Source organism: Pezoporus occidentalis, unplaced genomic scaffold (assembly GCF_034315485.1).
Source record: "Pezoporus occidentalis ecotype Australia unplaced genomic scaffold, CSIRO_AGI_Poc_V1 ctg13, whole genome shotgun sequence".
NCBI lineage: Eukaryota > Metazoa > Chordata > Aves > Psittaciformes > Psittacidae > Pezoporus > Pezoporus occidentalis.
The window spans coordinates 100,902-128,073 of NW_026913103.1; the positions used below are offsets into that span (position 1 = coordinate 100,902).

The 27,172-nt window shown below is 35.2% G+C and overlaps 1 protein-coding gene across 1 annotated transcript in view; it reads right to left on the minus strand.

Moving 5' to 3' along the window:
• LOC134158324 (protein eyes shut homolog) overlaps nt 1-27,172 on the minus strand; it is a gene marked incomplete at its 3' end in the record, with an annotated part of 365,244 nt that overhangs the window by 80,348 nt on the left and 257,724 nt on the right. Inside the window, exons 20-21 of the mRNA XM_062608120.1 lie at nt 25,514-25,635; nt 3,264-3,385 (exon numbers count right to left, since the gene is read on the minus strand). Of these exons, the coding sequence (XP_062464104.1) occupies nt 3,264-3,385; nt 25,514-25,635 (244 nt within the window). The remainder of the gene's footprint in view (nt 1-3,263; nt 3,386-25,513; nt 25,636-27,172) is intronic.

Sequence of the window (27,172 nt, forward strand, 5' to 3'; positions counted from 1 at the left end):
TCTCAACAAATACTGACAAAATGGCAAATAGCATGAATCTGTGGGATTCAATGTAAATACACAGGAAGAATTGAGTACTTTGGAAAGACACTTGGTTAATTCTCCAAATTTTAATGTCATCATGATTACAGCCAAGTCCAAAACTATTCTACACCATTAGAAACACTGGTTCATCCATAAAACTATGTTGCTACTATTTTGAAAGAATATTTGAAGAGAGTTTTCACTTAAAGTTTCCCTATGAGCTGGTAAAAGCAAAGGAGACACAAGGGCTTTAATTAGGGCTTGATGTTATTAGGGCAAAATTACTCAAAGTATCAGGAGAGATGATGCAATAGGATAGAGAAGAAATAGGGAATTTAGCATAATAGATGCTGTAAATGTTCAGAGAAATAATTTGAGAGATTATGCTGTCGTGAGAATTAAAGGTTCAAAGGATACTGGAAATATATGCATGAAACTATTCTAAATTACTGACTTTGCTGTGCCATGTGCCAAACTGAAAAATGAGAAAGGAGAAAAACAAATTCCTTAGTTTATCAGCCTGAACAAAAGTAAACAGGAATGAAACAGGAATGACATACAAAATTATTCATATTTAACAATTCGAGATTAACTCTTGATTCAGTATCTTATTCTAAATTTCTTATTCTCATTCCTTAAAATAAAAGTGCGCAACTGAGAAAGCTTTGATTTTTTTCCCCCTGGCAGTGTGTGATTTATTTTTGTATGAAGGAATCCATACAGGAAAGCATTCTGTTCTGGCATACTTGATGGTTCTTCAATTTTGGCAGCAAGTTTGCAGATCAAGGTTAAAAATTAAATAGCACCATATAAATGAGCATAAAAGAGAATTTTTTAGTTAGGAGTTATGAGGGTTGGAACTAGATGATCTTAAGGTCCTTTCCAATTCTAACTATTCTATGATTTTATGGTTTGTATTATTATTCTCATTATTACAGCTATGAATCTTGTTACAAAAATATTTCCTTTTCTATTATATTTTTTTCCTTCTTTTTCTATACAAAAATCTATTTTTTAGGCTGTTGCACACTAAATTTTTCAAAAAGTTTTCAGGTGGATTTGGAAATACTTAAAAGAAAGTAAACTAATGAGTGTTATCAAAGGCATAAAAGAAAGCTATGTTATCTATACTTTACATCAATTTAAATTAGAAGTAATATTGGGTACTAGTGATGGTGTGGCCAACTTCAAAGAATTTCAGAAAATTCTGAGTATCATGTCCAGCAACTAAACTTATACTAGGAAAATAAACAGTACCAGAACTTGGCCAGGAAAGCAGCTGCATCATCTATCACTGTTGTAATTCCAAAGCAGTTCCTGATCTAACTTTGGTCAGAGCAGCTAGTGCTTGTCCAACACAATACCTAGGCACAGCTCCAGAATGCAAATGAACTTTTTCTATCAAGCAGTTAAAATCCAGTTATCCTGTTTTAAAGACTTAATTTTAAAGATATGGCTGGATATCCCCAGGATCAGGTACTTGTCAGTGCCACTACTTAGCTACCATGAGATGAACACTTGGTTTTGTCATTATAAAGAGAAAAGTCTTAAAAAATGTAATAGAAATCATACTTTTTTTTTTATATTAAGTAATTGTGAAAAAAAGCAGAATGCCTTTTAATATCTGAGAGTATAAACTAGGACAACTCTAATGATTGAAATTAAATTGTTTTAGATTATACAACAAAACTATGGATATAGACTTATTTTCCTTGCTGTTTCCAAGTCTTAGACTTGTGGTGCTTGCAGTTCAAATTGATTCACTTGTAAGCATTTTCTGTAACAGTTCAGTGTTTGCCAAAGCCAGAAAAAGTACTTTATGAACACCTTTTTTCTCATCAAACAATAGGAAGTCCTTGAATTTGCTCATACATAGTTGGCCTAGGTATGAATAAATACAGCAGAAACTGTGTTACCTTCTGCAATATATATAACACTCCAGAAACTGAAAAAAATAGGTATAATATAATGGCAGGTAATGATACATGGCTGCAAAATATTCTTGCACACAAAACTGTCCTTGAGGGTGGTGAAACTGTTCATTTGCCTATATAATCCACTTTATTATGTAAGAATTCAACAAACTTATCACACATAAACAGTACACAACTATGAAATCATTTTTTGTTAGTAGAATACAAAAAAAAACCTACAAACTTCACGAAAATAATTACACACAAAAAAAGTATGTCCCAACCCACTTAACTCTCTCTCAGCCACCTCCCCCCCCCCCCCCCCCCCCAAAAAAAAATCAACTTAAAACATTTTAACAGCTTTTCCTAGCCTCGGTAGGCTTCTTCTCTTATTGGACTGAAAATTTTTCTGAAAATATTTTGCCAAAATAGGACAGATACCTATGCAGTCCTAGGATGACTCAAAGTATTTCAGTTAAATCCTGAAAGCAGAATAATGCAAAAAATATATTATTTTATATGCATTATTTAACTTAGCTGAATTTATGTTTGGCTATTTGAGGAATCGTGTCTGTTTGCAGCTATGGTAGGTTTTCTTTCTATTGTCTGTATTACCAGGAATATAATCATGACACAACAACTAGACTCTGTACTGTGTACAGTTATTACACTGTGTTCTTTATGCAACTATATCAGTATCTGTTATGGGTTTGCATTCTGATACAGGACTACTTTAGTTAGTCCTGACATCTAAATATAGGTAAACCCTGTATACAAATAAAAGAAGCTGATTGCTAGATGGTTTATGGAGTCCTTAGCTTCATAAACATAAAAAAAGAATCACTTTTAAACCATAAATGCATGCATGAAATAAAGACTGGGGTTTAAGTTATGAATACTATGGTGTCAAATCCTCATGATTTCTCCCAGTGTGCCTGTAAATTTTAAATTTCTATTTTCCTATCTTTTAAACCACAAGGTGGCAGCAATGATACAATCTCATCTAAAATTGTACAACCCTCCACTCCCACTCAGGACATACATGATAGAAAAAGATCCTATATATTCTTTGACTAATTACAGCTCCAGGTTAGATTACTTGCTAAGTGTTTTGAATGGATGCATTTTTTTTTAATTCTCCATCTACAATTAATTGTCTTCTGACTTCAAATGAACATAAAGTAAAGCAGTTTATCCATGACATAAGTTGTTTGCTCATTTGTGTAATAACATTCCATTCCCAAGCTGAGCAATAAAATTATAACTGGATGCATAAGTCTGTCATTCCTGGAACATAATCATATAGGGAGAAGATGTAACACTTACCGATAGCTGTTGAAAAGATCCACGCAGGTGCCATTGTTTTTACAAGGCTCTGAATTACATTCATTTGATTCATTTTCACAGAACGTTCCTTCCCATCCAGGCATACAAACACATTGGTATCTCTGTAATGTATTAAGTAAAATAAATAATCTGTTTTTTTGTTGTGTTTTTTTTTTTTTTTTTTGTAATTTTAATATCATTAAAAGTATTAGTATTGATTGCTGTGCATTTTTGTCTACTGACAGGCACTTCACCATTTCAAAACTTGAAAATTTCATAAATATATCAATAGTTTGACCTACTACTAAGATAACGTAGGCATGTAACCCTACTTTTTAGCTACCTTTTTTAATAACCAACTTGTGTACCTGCAATTCCTTTACTATCTCTGCCTTCTGTCTCCAAGGTTTTTCTAATAAAAGATACCATCTCTTATATAAAAATATTTTGGTTAGATATTACACAGACATGCCTAAACTACAGGCATTTCTAATCATCTGAGTTGTAAAGTTCAGAATGCAGTCCAAATAGAACTCAATATAAAATAATTTACTATGGAAATTCTCAGGATTATATAGCTATCCGACTTTTTTAACACCCTTAATATGAAATTGTGCATCAGCATCCTAATTAAGCAGTACTAAACAACTCATGGCATAAAAAATACTGTTTCCTATACAGTGTATTAGATATTATACTGGGTGTCAATTCAGATAACATAATTTAAATCTTCTAGTTCTATGGTGATAGTATAATGTACACTAATGATTAGGTGCTGAGTGCTAAATTTCTGACTGATTAAACTGCATAAAACTGCAAAGAGGTGTTTCACATAGTCTCAAAAAAACATAAAGTACATTTTCCCTGCCTATGTTCTCCTAAAAAAAAAGAAAAAAAAAAGAAAAAGAAAAAAAGACAAAGGTGAACATCTGCTGAATTGATGAATTGATTATTAACTAGAGAGGCCCAGCAATGCAAACACTTCTATTCAGCAGAAGTCTTCTTTTGTATCATGCTTGTTTCTAACAAGGCTTTTTTCTGTTAAAAGTTAGGAAACACTTTAAATGGTAAGCATGACTGATGTGAATTATTTCATTACTGGCTAAACATTGCAACAGCCTTCAGGATAGATTTTAAAGCTTATTAAAAATCCATGTAAACTGGAAAGCATTAATAGACAGTAATAAAGTTACTAGTGTTTTTAAAAGCTGAGTACGTAAATGAACTGCCATAGGATGATGACCAAATATGAAATGCACCAGCACTGTGGCATCTACAGATATTTGCAGTCTGCAAATCATATTGTTGTATTTCAGCTGTTTTATTACTGAATATGAACTTTGGAAACAGAGACCATTGTGTTTCAAGGAGATATGGGCTATGAACTTCTACATTAACAGCAAAATTATTTTATTCCCTAATATAGTTTAAAAATACAAGTTAAGGATCAGAACTCTAAAGGAAATACATATTAGGCAATTGTCCCAGAACTTTCTATCATGATACTCTAAGAATCTGTTGCATTTTATTGGAATGAAGACAACAAAATAAAAAAGAAAGAAAAGTTAATAATTTAAGGTCAAGGTCAGCTTGATTGGCCTGAAGTGTCAGATACTGTGGAAGAACTCCACTGATTCCAGTACTTGAAGTAAAATTATTTACATGTATATTCTACTACAGCTGGTAAAATCAAATTTTTCACCAGCCCGTTTGTACATAACGTATTTGCGACTTGTACTTTCCCAACTGCACTCGATTTGTTTTGTGCTCATGTTGACTAACACAGTTGCTGTGCTTTTTTGGGACACGCACATTATTTCTGTGACATGGATTTACTGAACCCACTGAGATAAACTTTGCATGTCAGAAAATAAAATTGAAGGGTATCTGTCTGAGTTAAGACAGACCATTTTGACAAATATGAAATGTCAGTGATGGGTTTACAGAGCAAAATAACAGAAAAATAACTGCGTAAAAGTAGGTTGGGCACTCAAAACAGGATCAGTATGTACTGATGAGTTAAGTACATTTTCTAGTCAAAAAAAAAGAAAATGACATTTTATCCTTTGTGGTTTACATAGGCAAGGCTCTTCCATGCAACTAACTACATCTTGTGACCTGTAGACTCCATCTGTTAAAGAAAGAAAATAGAAAATCTTAATTGATAGTTTACTGTTGCTGCTCCATACGCCTGAACTCAAATTCAAGAACTGCAAAATATTCTTCATGAAGAGAAAAGAAAATTGGCAGAATAAGTCCAAGAATTCGGAAATATCTGAAGTGACAGTAAATCAAAGATTAATAAAAGAGACAGATTTTGTTAAAAATATTTTGTGTTTGTTTAAATATAATACTGAGAGACAAACATGGAAAGAGAAAATCATTTTCTGGGAAATGTGCCAAGGACAAAAAAAAAGAAACACATTTGAGACAAATCACGTTACTAGGACACATATAAATGTTTTCTATTACATCACAGACACACCCAAATTACTTATTAAATACATCATTTTTTTTGAATTTTTTTTTCCGAGATTTCCTGAATTCTCTGCATATTTATTAGTGCCATGAAAACAAGTGTTAAAATAGGGGAAAAAAAGATGGTACAAAGGCCAAAATGGGGACAACTAATTCATACCCACAAGTAACTTTTAGACACCTCTTAAAAACTGTTTTAATGGCAGGTTAAGTTTCTACATAAAGCAGGGATGTGCAATAATGACTTACTTCAAAAAAAACTCTCATAGAAATGGATTATAAAGTTAGATGTGAAAGGAGGCTGTCAGCAGTATTGTTTAGAAAGCAGCAGTATTTTTTCTGGTCTCACTAAAACCATCTATCAATCAGCTGCTGAATTTTTATGCTTTGCAGATTTCTCATGACATGAGCAAGCACAAAACATTAATCATGTATATGTATATCATGCATAAAAAAAAAGCTGTATTATTTCATCTCTATGTAGATTTACAGCAACTAAAGGTGACATGTTACAATAAATGACATATAAGTATAGGTAGATAAAAATGGTGTTAATAACTGTGAGACTTTGCAGAGAAAGACTTTGGGGTCCTGATGGACACCAAATTGGACATGAGGCAAAACCACACCCTTGCAGTGAAAAAGGGTACGATATCCCAGGCTGCATTAGGAGGGCTGCCAACAGGTTAAGTAAGGTGATTCTGCCTTTCTACTCAGCCTTGGAGAGTTCACACCTGTAGTCCTGTGTCAATTCTAGGCTACCCAGTATAACACAGAGATGGAGATACTGGAAGGAGTCCATTGAAGGGCCAACAACATCTCTCAGATGAAGGAAGGCTGTCCTCTGTGGGACAGTCAAGGCAGATTATACTCCAAACAACGTAAAATGACAGGAAGCCAGGTAGTGGCAAGTATGCAGTGAATAAGACTAGGGACTGGAGGACTAAGATTCGACACCTAGTGTTGTGTTTTAAGCCCAGCTAGTAACTCACAACCATACAGTCGCTTGCTCACTCTTCCCCATTCTTCCTTCCCCTGCTCCTGGAGGGACGGGGAAGAGAATCAAAAGAATGTAACTCCTATGGGTTGAGATAAGCACAGTCCAGTAACTAAGGTATAATGCAGACAACTACTGCTACCACCAATAATAATAATGATAAGGGAAATAACAAGGGAAGAGAATACAACCACTCACCACCCACCGATACCCAGCCCAACCCCAGCAGTGATCTAGCCCTTCTGGGTAACTGCCCCAGTTTATATACTGAGCATGATGTGCTGTGGTATGGAATACCTCTTTGGCTAGTTTGGGTCAGGTGTCCTGTCTCTGCTTCCTCCTGGCTTCCCCTCCTCCCTCCTTCCCATCCTGAGCATAAGACTCAGAAAGTCCTTGGTCAGACTAAACATTTGAGCAGTAACTAAAAACATTGGCGTTATCAGCGCTGTTCCCAGGCTGAAAGTCAAAACCACAGCACTGCACCAGCTACTAAGAAGGAGAAAAATGACTGCTACTGCTGAACCCAGGACACCTAGTTGTGTACTTCTTTTCATTTATTTATGGTAATTATATATTACTATTAATTGTAGACAGATTAAAATAAATGGTAGCTTTGAGTTCCTTCAAATCATCTTTTGCTTGTCCTCTAAAGAACATAATAAATAACATCACAGTCATTCCTTGTACACACCCTTCCCTTTTACAATATACAGCACAGTATTTATAAGAAGAGTGGGCTTCATCAGCTATACATGGGGTTAAAAACGGATTTTTTTTAAATTTCCTGTATACATAGCTAGCACTATATATGCACACTAGCTTGTCTTTATTCAATTAACTCTGTGTCTGTGGTAAGAAAGTGTTTAAGAGAATTTGCATATTTTCCCTTCTCTAACACTGTAAATGAAGAATTAATCATTTCCTTAAGCCTTAGTCAATGTTACTTTACTGGAAAATGGCAACTGAACATCTGGCAAATAGAAACTACATCCTTTTTGTTCATCACACACAACAAGGATCTGAATTATGAATACAGTAAATCTTCAAGCCTGTACTTCTCATGTGTAGGTTGAGTAGAATTTCTACCACACAGATATGTACTCCAGGTACTTTTCCACATCCTGAGCAGAATTTGAATGGAAGTAACTTCATTTCTGAACATACTGTGAAATTGGGTCATTTGGAGGTGTCATTACAGTTTTTAATTTACAGGAAAGACAACAACATATCCTGCTTGGAAACAGAACCACACAAATGGAAATTTAGAAATCTCCCTTTATTCTGTATGTTCTAAGTTCTTCTGCCAGACTGTTTTTCTTGTGGTGCAACTCTTTTTCCATTAAGGCCAAACAGCATAAGCATAACACCACCCATCACTGCAAAATAATGCGAGATGTACTCCAGCAAAAAAACCTCAGGTTTGACTTTGAGATTCTTTTGCCCCTGGAAAATTATGTCCTCTCTGCCTCTACAGGAAACTTTACATCACAAACTTCATTTTACTAGTGCTAGCAGCAGTTCATTTAACCTTGTGAAATAAATGTGAACATAAAAATGTAAGCATCTGTGAAATCATATTTGCAATTGCTCTAAACCATATTGAGTTCCTAACATTATTTATGCAGCCTTTTAGGTTAATTCAAGGATCTTTTCCGAATCGCTACTTTAAAACTTCACTTTTAAGTTATTGATTTAACCATTTACCGAGCATACATATTCACTAACACTAGACTATTCCCATTTTTCATAATGATGTTTTCATTATGCAAGTCTGTTTGCATTTATATCCTAAATAAGCATGCACCCTAAATAAGCAAGCTTATTAAAAACAACAAACCAACCCAACCAAAAAAGAGGATACCTGTTCATTTTCAGCTACTTTAACCCTTACTTTAACTTTACTAAAGAAAGACAAAATAAAACAAGATCTATGCAGTGAAGTCCCAGCAACTACGCTACCTTTCACTCTCCTTGTAAGTAATTATTTAACTGATCTTTACGAGATATAGGAACAGTAAATGTATCAACAGTATTGTTCAACAAGTGAAAGAAAATTAGCTTCTGAGGCATGAACAAAATCTGTGATAGGCCCAGTTTTTCCTAGTCTGAAAGACATATATGGCTTGCTCTAATATTTGTTAATAAATCTGTAAGAGATAGTCACATTGCCTAACCCTAACTCATGGCAAATAAATACTGCCATGATTTCGCCAACATGACTATGGATAATGAATTTTAATTGGAGGAACAATTGTGACATGAAAGACTAAAGTGAAAAGAAAACAAACAAACATGAATTCTGATATGAATAAAAATGACAATAAAAAGTCTGATATCTAAACAGTGCTACAATAGAGTGGTTTTGATAAAACCACTATTTAAAAATCACCAAAATCAGTTACTAAGCTTATTATTAGAATCGTTAGGTGCCATATTCTTCTGTTTTAATTTATTTATTTTTTTTCTAGTTTACTCTTGCTATGTAAGTTACAAAGCCATTGTGATTTTGCACTAAGCACTAAAAAAAGTGAACTACTAGGAAATAACTTCATATTAAGCATCAGCTATCTACAGAAATTGAGATAGCACTATGGATTTTCAAAGGCTTAACCACTCTATACATCCTTCCCTAAATAGTTTGACATGTTAGAAATTCTGACCAGCATATTTATTTCTCCTTCCAAACCTACTTTTATTCTTTTGCACTCAAAGTTATTATAAATTATGTATTATCTGATATCAAGAATAAACCAGTTTCTTTTATTTAAATTTTAAGCAAGGCTTAAAGGAGAAACAAAGAACATTTTTAATTTTCTTATCTCTTCATCGTTTTAAATAATGAATTAGTTAAATTAGCAAGAGGAAGCATACTTAAAATGCCTGATATGGGCAAAGTCTGATGAGCTGTAATGAGTTTTGCCTTACGCTGGAATATTTCTATATCTGTACATTAGATGCATTTACTAAATATGTGCAGAAGTACAATTTTGAGCTTATTTCAGTAGCACGCCACTAGTAAAAACAAGCTTACATTTTCATTCAGTGCAGGAATCAGCTTAAAATATGGCTGGTATCCAGATATGATGCATATTTACAGCTCTGACTGAACAGTACTGGAATTTGTGGCCTCAAGGAAAATTATCTTGAATAGGAATAGTAGTTATTTGCACTGCATGTTTTTATACACAATCAATCACTTCTTAAAATGGTAGCTTTGCTAATAAATTCATAATCATTTCTGGTTTTGATATTGATAATTTTAAAGTGACCCATCTGTAAATATACAATACTTTGCTAAAATATTAGTGCTCCTAAATTAAATCAAGACTAATGCTAGCAACAGAATTCTCCTCTAATTATTTTATATTTCATGTTCTCATTGCAAATAAATGCTGGACTGTGCCTTTAGAATTTAATCAATTATTTCCACCTCTACTCAAATATGACAATTCTCATAGTCCAGTGGCAATCATATTCAGGTTTATTTTCCTTGTGGTGATTCATCTGTAACATGCTGGAGCATGCAGTCATACAACATGGCTTTTACTCATATTGACACAGGTTTCCCATTTGAGCACAGCCAATATTAAATATTATGTATTAGATTTGCAGAAAGAAGAAAAATAGTAACAAAACCATGCCTCTGTGATCTTACATTTTTCTATTGGTTTTAAAATGTTATTCTAGGGGAGACACTACAATGAATATGAACATTAGAAGATCATTAAAAATATTTAAGAATAATCATTAAAAGAAACAACTGCAGCAGTCAAAGTGTTTAAAAATTGTTGCTGCAAATTAGGAAAATTGAAGTATTTCTGGAGAAAAGCTGTTTTGATTTGAATTTTTTATGGTTTTTAGAAATGTAATTTTAAGTATGGGCCTAATCTGACTAGACTAGAAGTAATTTCATGACAACAAACCAAAGTCAGTTTGAGATCTCTTATATAATTCATAATTGGTGATAAATTATTTTCATCTATATTTCTTTACCTCTGCCACTTATTCTATTTATACCTCTTTCCTTCCTCTGCTAGAGAGTTTACTGCAAAATGTGTCAATCTATTCACCTTGAACATGACAGGTATGGAGTAGCACAGGAAAACTAATGAAAAACAACAGCCCTAAGATGTTTGTGCAAAGGAAACCAAATAACTTGTCCAGCTAGTGACAGACATTTGAATATCAGCCTTTGATCAGTGTACCTAGTTTCACGCTTAGCTCAATAGTGAAAGGTCATAAACACATTCCTGTTGAGCAGAAATACTGAAAGGAACTTGACTCACCTAAAACCTTGTCTGGAGCTTTCACTTTGCCCCTAGACCTCAGGTAACAGCAGAGCGATGGGAGTTAACAGCGATATTCCAAAGGAACAGTCTTGGATACTGAGAGGCAGAAATAACACCTTGCTTCTGAATTTCAAGCCTGATATTGTTAGTAGTAGCTTTTTTAACTAAGTAGAAAAAGCAGTAGAACAACTACTGTTTTCCATAAAACAAAGCTGTCTGGTACCTTAACATAACAGCTGATTCAAATTTAGATCTAATGCATACAACCATTTCTCCATCAGTACACTTCAAATACCACAAAGGGTCACTTTTGCCAATCTCAGGCTCAAAAGTGGGAGAAAGTTAAAGAAACAGACTGTTCTGAAAATACCTCAACCCAAATATCCTTAAAAGCCCCCAGACATTCATAAAAGTATTTGATGTCAATTTTCCTCTTTTGAACTTTCACTCATCCCTACTTTAAATTTATAGAGCATTTCAGTATAATAAATCACATTACAAATTAATGTGCTCCTTCTATCATACCTAATACAAAAAGGTGAGTTTTTGAAAGTGCCAAACTTGTGCCCCGTGGTAAGTACAGTTGGCATAAAACTAATCAGCTGCACAACCAGCAGACAAGGATAAAGGAAGAAAAGATGATTCTGTAGTAAACAAATTTTATGCAATCTAGTCCATGTATTAATATACATACCTGAAAATATTTTATTCAATCTAATCCAAAATTACTATAGAATAACAGGGTTTCAAAATCCATCTAGTGGTGGACATAGGCTGACACAGCCTCTGAACTGGACAAAGGAAACTGGTTTAATACAGCAACTAGGAGCCTATGAAGAACAAATTATGATCATAGGAGAAAGCAGGAGTTGGGAGACCATGACCTGACCTAACAACATAAAGAAGCAAAACTTTAGGAAAAAAAAAAAAGAGAAACCCAGATTTTTTGTGACAAAATGAAATCAAATCAACCGCAATTAACCATAAACTTCTTCATTAACATTAGATTTTTATATTAAGGTTATGCCATTGCGTACAAAACTAAAATGCATGGCATTTTAGTTGCTGACTGCCTGGTTATATTGCACGGTGGGTCAGCACTAGGTAACCTGTAGAGAACCTTCCAGAGAGATAAGCAAGGAGCATCCATGCAGCAGCAGCCAGTCACCATTGGGTATTTCCTCTCTGCTCCTGTGGCTGACAGAAGCTGTGGTCACAGATGGAGAAAGCTGGCAGAGATGCTACGGGAGGCAGTTGGAGTGCTTTGGGGCTCTAATGGAGATGCGGAAGCAACCTGACCCAGTCGCTGGGAGCGCTGCCCTGACTCACCCCTCCTCCTCCTGCACCATATTGCCTTTTTCCATCCACAGGGCAGGGACGTTGTGTAAGGAACTCTTACCCTGACCCATCTGGCTGCTCTCCCAGGCTGTCCCGTTTTCCCAGAATGGGCAGGGAGGCCTGTCACTTGTTAATATTAAATACATACCTGGGACTAAAAGTGCTTTCGTATCCAAACCCAGTTAGTTCTCACTGTCAGTTTGGTCTTAAACAGCATTGTTTGGCTCAAAGTCTGTAAGTGATGAACGCAGATGTCAGCAGCAGCTCAGGCTGATGGCTAGCTGATGTGCAGTAGTTATCTACAGGATGTTTTCAAATAATTTGGGTGGTGCTAGTGTCAGGCTATGAGCACGCAAATGAAGACGCAAAGAGCAGAGAATAATCCAGTAGGAAATCACGTAGTTGTAAGAAACACAAACAAAGCATGCATTGGGAGTCAGGTATTTGAAAGAATGAGAACATGGATCCATATTCACCTAGGGCTTAATTTGCAGCTCTTGAGACATAACAGTGCTGTTTTTCACTGCTGTGTCATTGTTCTTTGCCTTTTCAGTTAGATCAACATGCACAGTTTCAAAAGTTTAAATTCCAGTGGAAACTCCCCCATTTACCTCATACAGCTAGATAAACACCAATGTCCAGGTAGCACTGTGCATGCCTTTCAGAGATTTTTATTGAACGGTTTTGTCATTTTGACCAGGGCCACAGGTCCTGGAAGGCCAGTGGGTGACTGGAGTTGGACAGATTGGGTTCCACAAAAGTGAAATCCATTGTCCCCAGATTCTGAGTCACTAAATGTAGTGCAATTTTCTAGACTTTATCCCAGGTCAGAAAGTAGCACTGTATCACAGATGTTTGTATTTTGTAGGCTTCCTCTGTATTGGAAACTAAACCCTGGCGCTCTTCTTACTGTTTCCTCACTCAGTCTTGTATTACCAAAACTAAGAGTACATGACTGCTTGATAATGAGCACCTGAAGATGGTTTATACACTAAGAACTTGGAAAAGCCTGTTTAGCAGTCACCCAGTGATAGTTGCATTCACAAGTAAAACTTCATAGCAGTTTCTGACTGCAAGAGAATTTCTGTAGTTAATACTTATGGTCTCAGAGTGGCTTGCTATAGGAATCAATACTTTTCCAGAAAAGCACAAATTGTGTCCAACACTCTGATTCACTTGTTATGTAACATGATGTGTAAGTCTCCAAAAGTCAAATACAAGTACTCTTTTGAAAACCAAAGTATTTAATTGAAAAATCAATTAGAGTTGGCTTTTGAGGCCTCTTCTAACAATCGTATGTCAACTAAAATATGAATAAAGAGGCTCTAGAACAGGATACAAAAATTAACACTGAGATACACTTTAATCAGCTGGGGTTGTCAACATTTTAGAGAGAGAGAGAGAGAGATGCAAGTTAATTCTAGATTTATTAGCATATTAAAGAACTATTAGGAAAGGATTTCCATTATAAAAAATGTATACAGGTAAGAGAAAAGGGAATAGAAGGATTCTTCCAATAATATCCTCACCCACTATTTTAGATTCAAATATTAAGAACTGTCTTCCCCTCTTCCTCTGTTTTCCTAACGCATAGTTAAAATTACTTTTAATAGTATTTAAGATGAAGCAATAAAACCATCAATAATTTATTCTGTAATTAGACTACTGTGCGCTTACAGAAATTATGCTTTAAGAAATTATTTCTTCGGATTTTATGGTTCTGTCTATATTTGGTGTGATAGAGGTTAACTCTTTACCTGTTAGCTCATATTTCACATGAGAGAAAGAAAAGGCTCTCTGACAGCAGCAAATTTAAAGACTTTAATTCTATCTTGTAAGGCTGCAAAAGTATTTAATATTACCTGTAGCTTTTTCTGTCTCATTTCTTCTCTCTGGGAGAGCGTGATCTTATGAAAAGTAACCTTGTGTAACTTGCATGTTGTGGGTCTTCCTGGAGGTTACCTCTTGTTACTCTAATGAAGTCCTATTTCTCAGTACTGAGTCCTACAGGACTTCAGGAGGCTCCACACCTTTTAATCGTGTTGCAAACACTATACGCACTACCTGTATTTATTAAACCTATTACAATTCATGATGATGGTGCATGGTCAGGGCTTTTCTTCATTCTTGGGATTTCAGCAGCATATTGATGAGACAGACAATCTCATCAACAAGCCACAGAAGTTTATTTGTGTCTGAAATTTGTCTACAAGTTTGATGGATTACATTTCTTTTCCTTTCTGTGTAATTGCAGTTGTGTCATCATTAGGCCACTGACTCTTTTATTCTCTCCCCTTCTTTCTCCACCACTAAAGATGCATCCTTTTCTTCCACTCATGGAATCCTACTCAGGCCTTGGCAGGAACTGGACAAGGGCGTGGATTTGTGTAGCCATTGCAGCTAATGGGACAGTAGCAAGGGATGCTATAACCCCACAGCAAAAAAAAAAAAAAAAAAAAAATGGGAAAAAAATGACCGACCAAATAAAAAGAAAAATCCCAAATGAAACCTGTAGTACTGTAGTACAAAACTAATAGGAGCATGAGGAGAGTGATGGCCCCTGGACGAATGTACTGACTTGGGAAACTTTAAATGGGGAAAAGCAGTAGAAAAACAGAATAGGAGAGACAGATAGAAAACTGGAGATTCAGAGCAATGATACAATAAAAGGACATAACCTCTGACTAAGTAGTCTTTACTAATATGTATAGACGTTTAGCAAGTCTAATTTTGACCATCTTTTGTTAATGGAACAAATTGTGGTGTTGTTGCTATTATTATTAATAATAATAATAAACTATTCTTATCTCCACACACAATTTTTCATACTTTTCTGATTCTCTCCCATTCCACTGGGTTGGCAAAGTGAGTTAAGGGCTTAGTTGCTGGCTGGGGTTAAACCACACACACAGACATTAAGTCTGCAATGCATTTTTCTCTCACCTACAGGTTAGAGACAAAAAAATGTAACAGAGATACTCTGATATACTGTTGCAAAACAAAAGCTTGACTATGTTTGATGTGTGTTCTGCTTATCTGCCAGCTTAGCAAGAGAAGGAAATTTGGGGTTGGAAAACCTATGATATCATAAAGAACAGAAAAAAATCATGTATCTGACAGTAACAGCAAAAAAAATAGGGCAATTCCAAAAAAAAAAAAAAAAAGAGAAGATTTAGACAGCTGTTGCAAGGAATTGATATAGATTCATAGAGACAGGAGGAGGAAAGCCTAAAGCTCTGTAGAAGTCTGTGTTTTCTTAGATCAGCATACATGAGATTGAGTACACTTGAACTGGATCAAAACTAGTATTATATCAAACTTAACTCTTATATATAAATTACCCAGTTTTAAAATATACTACTCATTCTTTCTTTCCTGATATGCACTTGTTCATAATTTCTTTTTCTCTAAACCACAGTATTTTTCTGCACTTGTGTCATGCAGAACAGCTGGGAATGGAGACTCCAGAAAGTCCTTCTCAACTAATGCTTGTCTTAGTTAACATCTTGATTTTTAACTCATGATGCTGAAAGCTTTGGTTACTCTTATAATTCCTCCCTGGTCTTTTCTGCCAAAGGTATATTTTATATTGCTAAAAATCACACTAAGAAGTACTGTTTCTTTCACACAGTTCCTTTCCTTCCCCTCGGTCAGCTACAAGTCAGTATTTCCCTTAATGAAATGCATATAGATAATAATGCATATAGATAAAAATAGGAATAGTATGGATTTTGTTAATGGTCAAAGATTTAGTGGAGAAAACCTGACAGTCTGTAAGGAAGGCATTGTAAATCATTCGGGAATACAGCAAAACCAAGAAGCAATATAAAGCTGGGAGCTTGGAAGCTACAGGTGTACGTAATGAAACCTGAGGAGAAAGAATTCGTACACAGTCCTATATACTGTGAGAAGATGCATTTAGCCTACTATTCCTAAATACTTTTATTAATGAAACTGACATGCTTAAAGTGTGTAAAAACCAGCATCTCTATTACTGTTCATTCCTCAAGCAAGAAGCAGCTACTGAAGCATGACTATAAAGCGTATGTCCATAGCCAGAGGACAATGGGAATGTTGCTTAGGTAATAATATCACTTTAGTTTTGGGAAAATGAAAATGCCAAATTCTTTGATGTGCCTTTTGTGTCTTCCCCCTATGTACACACTCACAGAACGTACATTGCTGTTCACTACAGCACTGGGACTTCTCCCTGCAGATGCTTTGCAAGCTTGGACTTCTTTAGAACTCATTTAGTGACAGTCATCCCAGATGGATAGCTAGCCAGCAAGTGGCAAGACAGTAAACTAAAAAATCTATTGTGTTTTCTATGCTGTACAAAATACATGGTTGTTTCTCCTAATAGAAAAAACAACAACCAAAAAAAAGTAATATTCAAAAGCTTCAATTTCTTACACTAAGTATGTATATTTGGACTAAGCTAGTTTGACATTTTTCAGCTGATTTTTAAAGTACTACATGTATTTTATTACTGTCTTCAAACATGAAGATCAGAAATTACCTTATAACATGAGTCTTACATGAGAGATTGCTAACCAGACCAGCTGAAAACTTTTGCAATCCTCCATCATTTTTTTTTTATTATTTCTGTACCTCAGTGTTTGTATGTGAATGAAACTGGAACAGCAAGGATCTTGAATGCTACTCAGCACCGAATACATCGGAAACATGTATCAAGAAACAAAATATCTTTCTCCTCCTTAGTACTCAGAATCAAGGAACTGGAAATAACTCCTTACTAGGTTTCTATTTCATATCACTAGCTGAACTACATTAAGACAGATGTTACACTGGGATATAAGTCAAGCTTGTCACACAGTGAAGCTATCTAAACCATTTAGTCATTCCCTTTTAAAAGAAAACATACTTTCTTTAGTATATGCCAGTGCACTGCTAGCAACTAGTTGGTTCCTTCCTGGTTCAATTCAGCTCAATATTATACCACTGCCAACAGTCAAGTTGTCAGCAAGAACTGTTTAAATTTAGCCTCCTTGCTCTGATGTCTTTTAGGTCTTGGGACAATACGCAGAATTTTTCACTTAACTGATATGACATGGTCTGTTACAGACCAGTAAGAGCTAAACTACTTCAATCACTTGGCACAATTTGTCTGGCTCTGTTAAATGGACCACTGATTTTCTAGTAGGCACAAAACCAGACAAACATATGGAAAACATATATAGGCAATCAGTACACTTACACATAATTTAAGTATCTCAGCTGACTAATGAGGGACAGACTTAAAGCCAGAGATTTCCACGCTGTTGTCCATACTGAGATCACAAACTGCTGCTTCACAGGATTTGTCCTTTATGAATCTGTTGGCCTAAGTTACTTAAAAACAACCATGTGTTCACATGCTTCTTAGGGTCCATAAGGTTCAGACTCATTAGTGTTTTAGTTTAGATTAGGATTATGTTTTTGACACGAATTTCTCAATTGTCCTCACTTACATGTTCTTTGCCTCACACCATGGAGTGGTCTCACTGCACACAAACCAAATTACTTTTGAAAGAAACTGAAGAAGATTGCTTCAACAGTACACCCAATCTTCCCTAATCAGTAATGAGCACTGAGTCTACAGGAATACGTTCACTATGCTAGAACTACTACAAAATAGCAAGATCCTGCCCCAAACATGCATATTGTTTGCAGACAGGCTTTAGGTCCTGCTGTTTCATGTTGTTTCTGTCGATCTATGTTGCTTGATAATGTAGCAACATCCTTAGATCAGGTGTACTATGAAACGTGAATGAAAAAGACATAATTTTTCCTTTCTTTTACTACATTTCAATCTCATATCATAAATCTTCTAAAACCTCCATGGTATACAGTTTATGTAAATTGTATACATTTAAAAGCAAGTAACATGCAACATAGTATAAACAGGCTGGATGAATTTGCTGTATGTTCATGAAACTTCAAATTACAATGGCTATATCTACACTAGCAATCAGCAACAGCAACAAATCTCTGAAAAGTGTTCACACTGAGAACCCAACATACATGCTACCTGGATCCTGAGGCTTTTACTTTAAAAAGTTAGATTTTAGATAAACCCACAGACTTAAAATCACTGTTTGGAGCCCATTATATGCATGTGGGAGAGCATTTTTCTGGCTTAGTTTCATCCAAGGGAAATCCTGTTTGCATCATCCAAGTCTTCTCCCCAGTGCAAATCATGTGTAGTAGGCTGGTACAGCAGAGAGATTTGTTGAATAAATGTTCTTGTAATACAAAATAAATGGTAATGTAAGCATAACCTACAAGATACTTCAATGGATTTGGGTTTTTTATTATTAATTTTTATTCTTGATTTAGAAGACTACATATGAGACTAACCTCTTATGAAAAACATTTTATCCCATGCCTTTAGACCTCCCTCCAAAATGTGATGCCTTTTACAGCCTGTGGCACATGATCAACTTCTATGTATACTTTTCATCAGGAAGGAAGAACTTATGGAGCCTGAAACTGGCTTCTTCTGTCTCCAGCTGGTGGCATAGCTTTTTGTAACAAAAGGGAGCCGGAGATGGGTGGGCAGTCTGAGTGAAACTATAGGAATATGTTATAATGAGAGAATGTAATCTGCTTGGCTGTCAACACTGAACACCGCAAGGTCTGTCTAGTTTATATACATTCATTTAAGTTTGCAAAGACAGGCTGTGAAATTTATGGATAAATGCATTCTCCAAAGTGTATTACTTCATAATAGTTGTATGTATAGGATCTGTCCTCACTAGTAAGATTAGAAAAGTATAATGCAATCAAGAAAGGTCTTCCAATGAGATTCCTTAGAACTTGGGGTATTTTAACAAAAAAGCATTTAAACAAATCTAATAAAAAATACAATTTGTGAAGAAATAGAATGTTAGGATCCTCCAGGAAGTACAGTTCTTCCAGAAGTGCTTTCCATACGTATGCTACTCTAAGTCTGTACTCAGCCATAATAAATGGCTCATGTGAACTCTCACATACAGCATAATCTGTTAGTGCCCATTCCTGCACGCCTTTACAGCCACTTGGTCAGGGTGAAAGGATGCCAGAAGCTTGGCTTTGCACTCACTTTTTCAGTTAGAATTCCTGGAATAGAAGGACAGATCACAGAATTTGCAAGTAACTAAGGAAAAACAAAACAAAACAAAACAGAAAATGGGTAACTATTCTTTCTCTAGGATATTTTCCATGCTAAGTTTTCCAAGGCTGAAGGCAGTTTTAAATAGAGGTTATTGGCTAAAGAGATCCACTAAAATTAGCAAATTTTCTGCTAGTCTGTGGATTACAAACACAAACAGAAAATTTATCGGTTCTGCATATATCATGTGAATTATTTCACATTTTATTATACAAACAGGAAGGTGAGGCTATTCTTTATTCTTTCAGAATTGGTTTTGTTATGGAAGAGATACCATAGTCTAATCTATAATTGATGGAGTAGAATTAACATCCATTCTCTAGAAATGCAAACAGTTTGAGTCAGGTACTAGTTCATAAACAAAAGAGAAAAACTCTCCCACCACATGGGGAAATGTTTCTGTTGCACCCATTTAGAATTTCTTCTCAGAGTGAAAATGACATAAGGCTTGCTACACTGTGTGAAGTGAAATGAATGTAGTGAAAGGATCTTTGACTACAGCTTCGGGGGGAATCTGTCTTTATGGCATAACTGCACAATGTAGTAACACAAAGCCTTGGATGTTCTCAGGATATGTGAGAGAAATAATATTGGTTTTTGTTTCCGATGGAAACCTTCTGAAGTCAATGGGAGCATTCCTAGAAGCAGGCACTTGCAAGTATGACAGTACAGCCCTAGGCTTATAAATATATTTTCTCACAAATATACACTCCAAAGAAAATACTTCCTTACAACTTAAAGGACATTTATGAAGAACGTTTTGCTTCTATTTTTAGACTATTTGACTGTTAGGACACTAACATCTGTCTCTTAGTTCACTCTGTAAACAGCTGTGCTTGCTTCGCCTATCTAAGCCAATCCTTTTGAACTGGAAACCTATCTTGCTGTACAGTCATTTTGATATTTTCCCTCCTAATACCACCTCATTTCTTTGCTTTAGAATACAAAAGTTTCAGTATTAAAGTTTCTGTCTTGAACCAATCTTGTACTGAAAACAGACAACACTCCATTTAAAGCCTAGATATGATTTCTGAAAAATTCAACCGAAGATGACAATAAAAAGATCATCACACAAGTTGCCTAAGGGCAGCAAGGTATTGATAATCTTGGTAGGGTTCTTAAGCTTCAGAAAGAGAATAATAAGATGCTTTCAGGGTGCTCAAGCAGCAAACTCCCTGCTGGCCGCAGTACAATAATTGGCACAGCCAGCAGTAAAGGATCAGTGAAGTATATTGCCAGAGAAGGATTATCAGAAGACTTGATTTTATTTGATGTTCGACTATCAGTTTATCATATTAGCACCCAGCTTCTAAAGTTAAGCATCAGATGCTTTTCCCTTAATGAAGTTCTTGAAGAGTTGATAATATATTCAAATTTGCTTTCAGCTGAAACTTGGCATACTTGAGTAGGATCTCTTCTTTCATAAAAAAAGAAAACACATGGAGACCATTTTCGAAAACAGGAATATTTTGTCTGAAACTAAGAGATAACAAACCTGGAGTCAGAAGAAGATAATCTATAGATACCATTATGGACTTTTTTTAAGGGAAGCAAAAGATCTGCCTTTGATGTAATATATATCAATGTCTGCCACTAAATCAAAAGAGCTGACCCTGGAATTAGAATATACTTGGCCAGTGGAGCTCTGAAGTTAACAACAATTTTTCTGTCAGCTACAGTGAGAGCAGAGCAAGGCTAAGGCTGAGTGCTTTTCAGAAACTACTGCAAATATATGTAGTATCTACTCACATTTAAGAGTTAAAAACATCTATTATATGAATGTCTGAAAGTAGTCTCCATAGCAAAACCCATCCATATAATAATTTGGATCCATTACATGCATTTTATATAAAAATGTTTGCGAAAAGAAATAATGCAGGATTTGCAAAATCATATACACCAAAAACTTAGAAAATGCCCAAATTAAGGGGTTTTATCATTCATTAGATTTACCCCCTCTCCATCTAAATATACTGAAAGAATTTCTACCAACATGGATTAAATAATTTTCCATCACTTCATTCAGTGCCTAAGAGAGCATGAGGAAACTGGTCTGCTCTACAGCTGCAGTCATGGGAAATAATTTTCTGGAAAAAAAGAGAAGAAGGGATAGTTTTCTGGTTTCAGTTGAATGTTGCCCTAAGAAAATTAAAATAAACCACACTCAGCTGAAGTTGGTTTAGCAAGTATATTTTTATAAGTAGAAATTAATTCCTTCTTTTTTTTTTTTTTTTCTGAATTTTCAGCTTAAAGTGTGATTTTTAGAACTGCTGAACACTCAACACCTGCAACTGAAGCAAATAGGTGCTATGTTTTAAACTGAAAACTAAATATTTGCAAGATACTAAGCTTTTTTGATGACAAATGTCAAAAAATACATTAAAACAAAATACACACACACAAAAAAGAAAATTTTCATGAGAAAATGACCAATGCTGCTCTCAGAAATGGGTGTAGATGACGCTTAAATATTCCTACCAGACTCATCTGGCTTGACTTTAGAGACAATGACTTACTGTGATAAAAATTGGGGTGTGAAATTACAGTCTGAGAGCTCCTTTTCAGTAACAGTCCCGATGCTCAGACTTATCCCACAGTAAATCAATTAGTTCATCATACTTTTACTGAAAAATAAATTTGATCTTAATTCTTGCATGCTGTATTGTAAAGATGTATGTAAGCAGTTTTCAAAGACCAAATAACAACCTATAAATTTCACTATTTAACTGATTTCAGAGTTATTACTGGGGGCTATTGTGGGGTCCTACCCCTCAGTGACTTTCTGCTCTATAGATCTACTAAATACAGGCAGTATATATTATCGACTTCTCTGCAGCTAAACCTTTTTGTGTAGAATTATCTTCCTTATGAGTCAAAGAAGTCTCCGTAGTCTCAAATCTCTTTAATACTGATGCTGGACTTTTAATGCTTTTTTGAAGTTACAACCACTTCATGTCCTGCCTCAAATAAACATTAGTCTCTACATCATACAAAAATCTAATTTAGGGTAATGCTTTCCAAAAACAGGCCACAGTTCTCCAGCCTGTTTCTTATGTTATGAAGTTTTTCACTTCTTTCCCTGCTGTTGCTGATTTTTTCTGTCCAGCCTCCTTGCTGCTGGCAGAGCTCACAGCACACCATCTGGGACCACCTTCCTGTATCTTTATCACATTGATATGCCATCTGTTCACACATCTCGTTGGAAATCCTACCTTTAACTTTCTCTTAATCTCCCTTTCCTTCATTTTATAACACTTTTATTCTGTTCTGTAGAGTATTTCAAATTCAGTTTTTGAAAAAGACAATTAAAGGGTTTTACTCCTGTGGTATTTACTGACATTGTTGGTTAAACCTAAGACTTTTCATATATGTCCTCAATTTCTTAAAAAAAAAACAAACAACAAGTTAAAGTATTTAAAATAATGTAGTAAATAAAAAGAATAAATGGAAAGTTGATGCTTGTTTGCTGACTTTAACTTTCAATTAGATGAGTACGACATAAGACATCATAATCACTTTATCCAATTAATGTATAATTACACAGACCAATATTAAGGACATTATCCTAAGTCAGTAAATCAATAGTTAATTTTGTGCATTCCAATGTTTTTGACTCAACTGGACTTACTAGAGCATAAAGGAGTACATCCCATAATGACTAAGTTTTTAGTCTGTGTACTGCTATATCCACTAGCCCTATAGTACAAGGAAGAGGAGGGTGTTACTTAACTCGATCTTCTTCAAAAAATTTTTATTGAAGGATTATGAGGACACTGTTCATTTTTTTTAATTAAATACAGGTGGAAGATGAAGTATATCAGGTATGGCAAGTCAAATTTTCAGGGCAGCACAGTGAGTTGTATTAGCAGCAGTACTTTGCAGAAGTACTGCTGTGGTTGTTAGTCTCTTAAGTGAACTCCAGCTGCTGTATAGCTCTTTTCTGGGATGTGTGATTGGTAATCTGAAACTGATTTGTCAAACAGGACATTCACAGTTTCAGCAGATGGAGTCTCTCAGCTAAGTTAAATGTGTAACTTTGTCACATTCAACTTAACTTGAATTTATGTGACCTGGGAACTTTAAGGAGCTTGTCGCTTGTTGCATACTGTATACCATTCATAGTATGTGCTCTGACCTTTAGTTAAACTTAGGTACTGTTTCAGACCAATTTCAGTTGCAAAACTTGCTCGCTTTATTAAGACCTTTATATATTTCAGTTTTATCCTATTTTTATTCATTACTTGTACAGTGAATGCAGAAAGCTTCACCCCTTTACTCTTTGTCAGTTCATGAGGACTGCACCTCTCTCTTTCACAGTGAAAACACTGCAGCCTCTCAACAGTTCTCATACTTCTCTCATCCTATTATTTTGATCTATCAGTTTGACTGAACAATTGAATTATACCTACATGAACGTAAATCCAAGATTTAACACTGTTTTATGCAAGGCTCACCAAATACTTCTTGCTAGAGTGAAAATAAAGACACTTAGACCTTAATCAGATTTATTTAGTTTGGTACAACAAAAAGATGAATGGTTATGAAAGGCAACTACTATGAGACCAACCTTCCCAGCATCAAACTCATTTTTCAAAATCTTAAAATTTTTATGTTTGGGCTACAAAAAAAGACAATTCTAGTTGAGCTGACTGATGACTGAGAATATATAGGATAGGTAGCTGTGCTAACAGTACTAATATTGACATCTTTTAATTTTTGCTGGCCGAGGTGACCTAATGAAGGAAGTGTCTGCTCTGATTAGTTCCTCTTACTCATGTCTCAGATAAGTTGCAATAGATAAAATTACTCCTGCTTCCATGATACTTCTATAGAAAAGCATTTTATAATTCGCCACATATTATTTGAGTTGATGTGTTGTTAAGATGACTTTTCTATGTTATAAAAATCAGCTGTTAATTCTGTATATCTGGGTGTCACTATTTAACATAGTATTTCCTTATCATCACATTTGCCTAATCTAATGCCTAGCCATAGAATCACATAGTTGTAGAATAGAAAGGGTTGGAAAGGACCTTAAAATAATCTAGTTCCAACCCCTCCTGAAATGGGCAGGGATGTCTTAACCTAGACCAAGTCACCCAAGGCTCTGTCCATCTCACTGAATGAACAAATTTGGGACCTGAATACATAATCGATGTCCCAGATTTTATCTGAGCAGCTCAGGCAGAGTTGCAATTCCTCAGTTATAACCATTTGTGCTTACGTTTTGGTATACAGTCTCAGAGCACTCCACTGTTAGAATATTTAGAATACAATTGCTGCATTCCAGCTTCTCTCTACAGTTAGCTAAGCAAAACACTGTGTTATCCTTCCTGCTGCTGCTCACTATGTGTTTTACATAATTTTTGGATGTGAATTTTATGGTATTTAGAACCTGTATAATACGTAAATGTTAAAATTCTGACTACGCCACCCAGACAGACTAATCTCTTAATTGATAGAACATTTTTATTTCTGAGAAGCTATTTTTAATACTCTTCGTGTTTCAGAAATAATATAGCTGAAGAATTTTGAAAATAAATCCTGAAGTACTTAAATCCATCTTTGGGGGTGTCGTGGTTTAAACCCAGTCAGGCAATTCGTAAGATACTTTTAAAGCCCATTTGAAGGTAATGTTTTCAGTGTAAGTGAGTATTGCTGTCACTTTGAGTCCATAAACAGACCTAGATAAAAATATTATGCTCCTTTTGAATTCCCCAAATAACCACGTTGACTCAAGAACTGCTTTTAAATTATAAAAACATTGCTCTTTCCCACTGCCTGTACCATTACAAAAAAAAAAACAAACCAAAAAAAACCCAAAAAACAACAACAAAACCAAACAACAAAAAACAACAGTAACTGGAAAGCACAATTATAAAACTCTTGACAGGTGTATGGATTAAGTGGAGGTTTAGAACTAGCAACAGTATTACTTTAGCTTTCATGAAGAAAACTTAGCAATCATTTGAAGTAAAAAATACTCTCTACTGACCAGATGTAGATCAACGCATGTAGAATTGTGTTCACAAGAATTGATTATGCAGTCATCAATGTCCTGGTCACATTTCAGTCCTGCATATCCTGGGTTACACAAACAATAGAAGCCATCCACAACTGTAACAGAGATAGTATTTTAGTAGTAAGAGTTTTTAGCATGACAACAGAATACAGTAGAATTAAGTAAGTTACAGTTATGACTAGTATCTAGAGAAAGATTTGGACTGGCTTTACATAAGGGGTGTGGACATGTTAAAATATTGAAATAAATGAAATGCAATATCTCAAAATACTTTTTTAATATGAAAGCAGATCAGGTACTGCATTTGTTTAAATAATTAAAGTATTTTGACATAAGAATTATAAATCAATGACCCATTACTAGCTTCTGAAAAAGTGATGGTATCTTATAAGCTAGTTACTAATTTTCCATCACAAAACTGTACACAAAGTACATAAGATTTTATCTCTGATATTGTGCCTAAATGAGATGGGCAAGTTAAATGTTGTTTGTTTTGTTGGCTTTTTCTGGGGGGAAAGGACTGCTTTATATCACTATATTAAAAGAAAACTTGCTTGAGTTAAATTTGTCTGCTCAACCTATGATGTATTTCTGAGCTTCATTTTAACGTTAACAAGCTAATAATAAAAATTGTCTCCCTTTTTCACCACAGAATCATCATAGACTCACAGAAGAATTAGGGTTCAAGGCAATTACACAAATGACAGAACTGAATTCCTCTTAGTAGTGTCAGACAATATAAGGGGTAATAGCCAAAGTTACAGCTGAGGAGATTTGGATGGGGTTGGGAGGTGGGGGAACATTACAAGTGTAGTGCATCAGTGGAAGAGGCTGTTTTGAAGCCTTAGAGGTTTTTGAAATTCAGCTAGAAAGATCCCTGACTGACCTGCTCTAGCACTGTTCATAGTCCAACTTCATGAGGATTTGACTACATGACCTCCAGACTCCATTCTCCTTTCCAGCCAGCACTGTAAGATTCTCTGGAAAGTACCGATTTTACTTCTTTTTAACCAAGCACAGAAAGTGTCTGATAGGTGGCAATGGCCCCATAAAACTTTCCAGTAAATACTCCATACATAACAGATGTTACTGAATTTAGCTTCCCAATCCAGACAAAATATAGTAGAATAATTCATCATCAAGTTGCTTCTAAAGCCTTTAAATATATCTATTAGTGAAAGTGTTAAGTTATACAGTTATACACTATAGAAGGTGCTTAACAGTAAACTGACACTCCATTTGCATCAGTTTGATGTTTAATGCTGTTTTGAACTTGTCAGAATTATGACATATACTGCCTAACTGTTCCATGAGCTCCTTTTCAGCACCTGAATATTCTCTCATCAAGTGCACAATGTAAGATGTGTTTGGCTAATGTAGGTATCAAAGGAGACAGCACAAATCTCATTAAAATTTCTCATTAGCTGCAATTCTGAACCCCTGAACACTGAAATACCAGTGCCAGGAGTTGAAGCATTTTGGCAAAAATAATCCTTCTGGTACTGGCTGTGGAGCATCAGATAAGCTAAATTTCAGTAAATTATCCACTGTTCTCCCCAGAGCAGCTCAGTAGCTACAGACTCTTCAACAGAAAGACTACTCTACATTAAAGTGAGTAACCAGACTGAACTC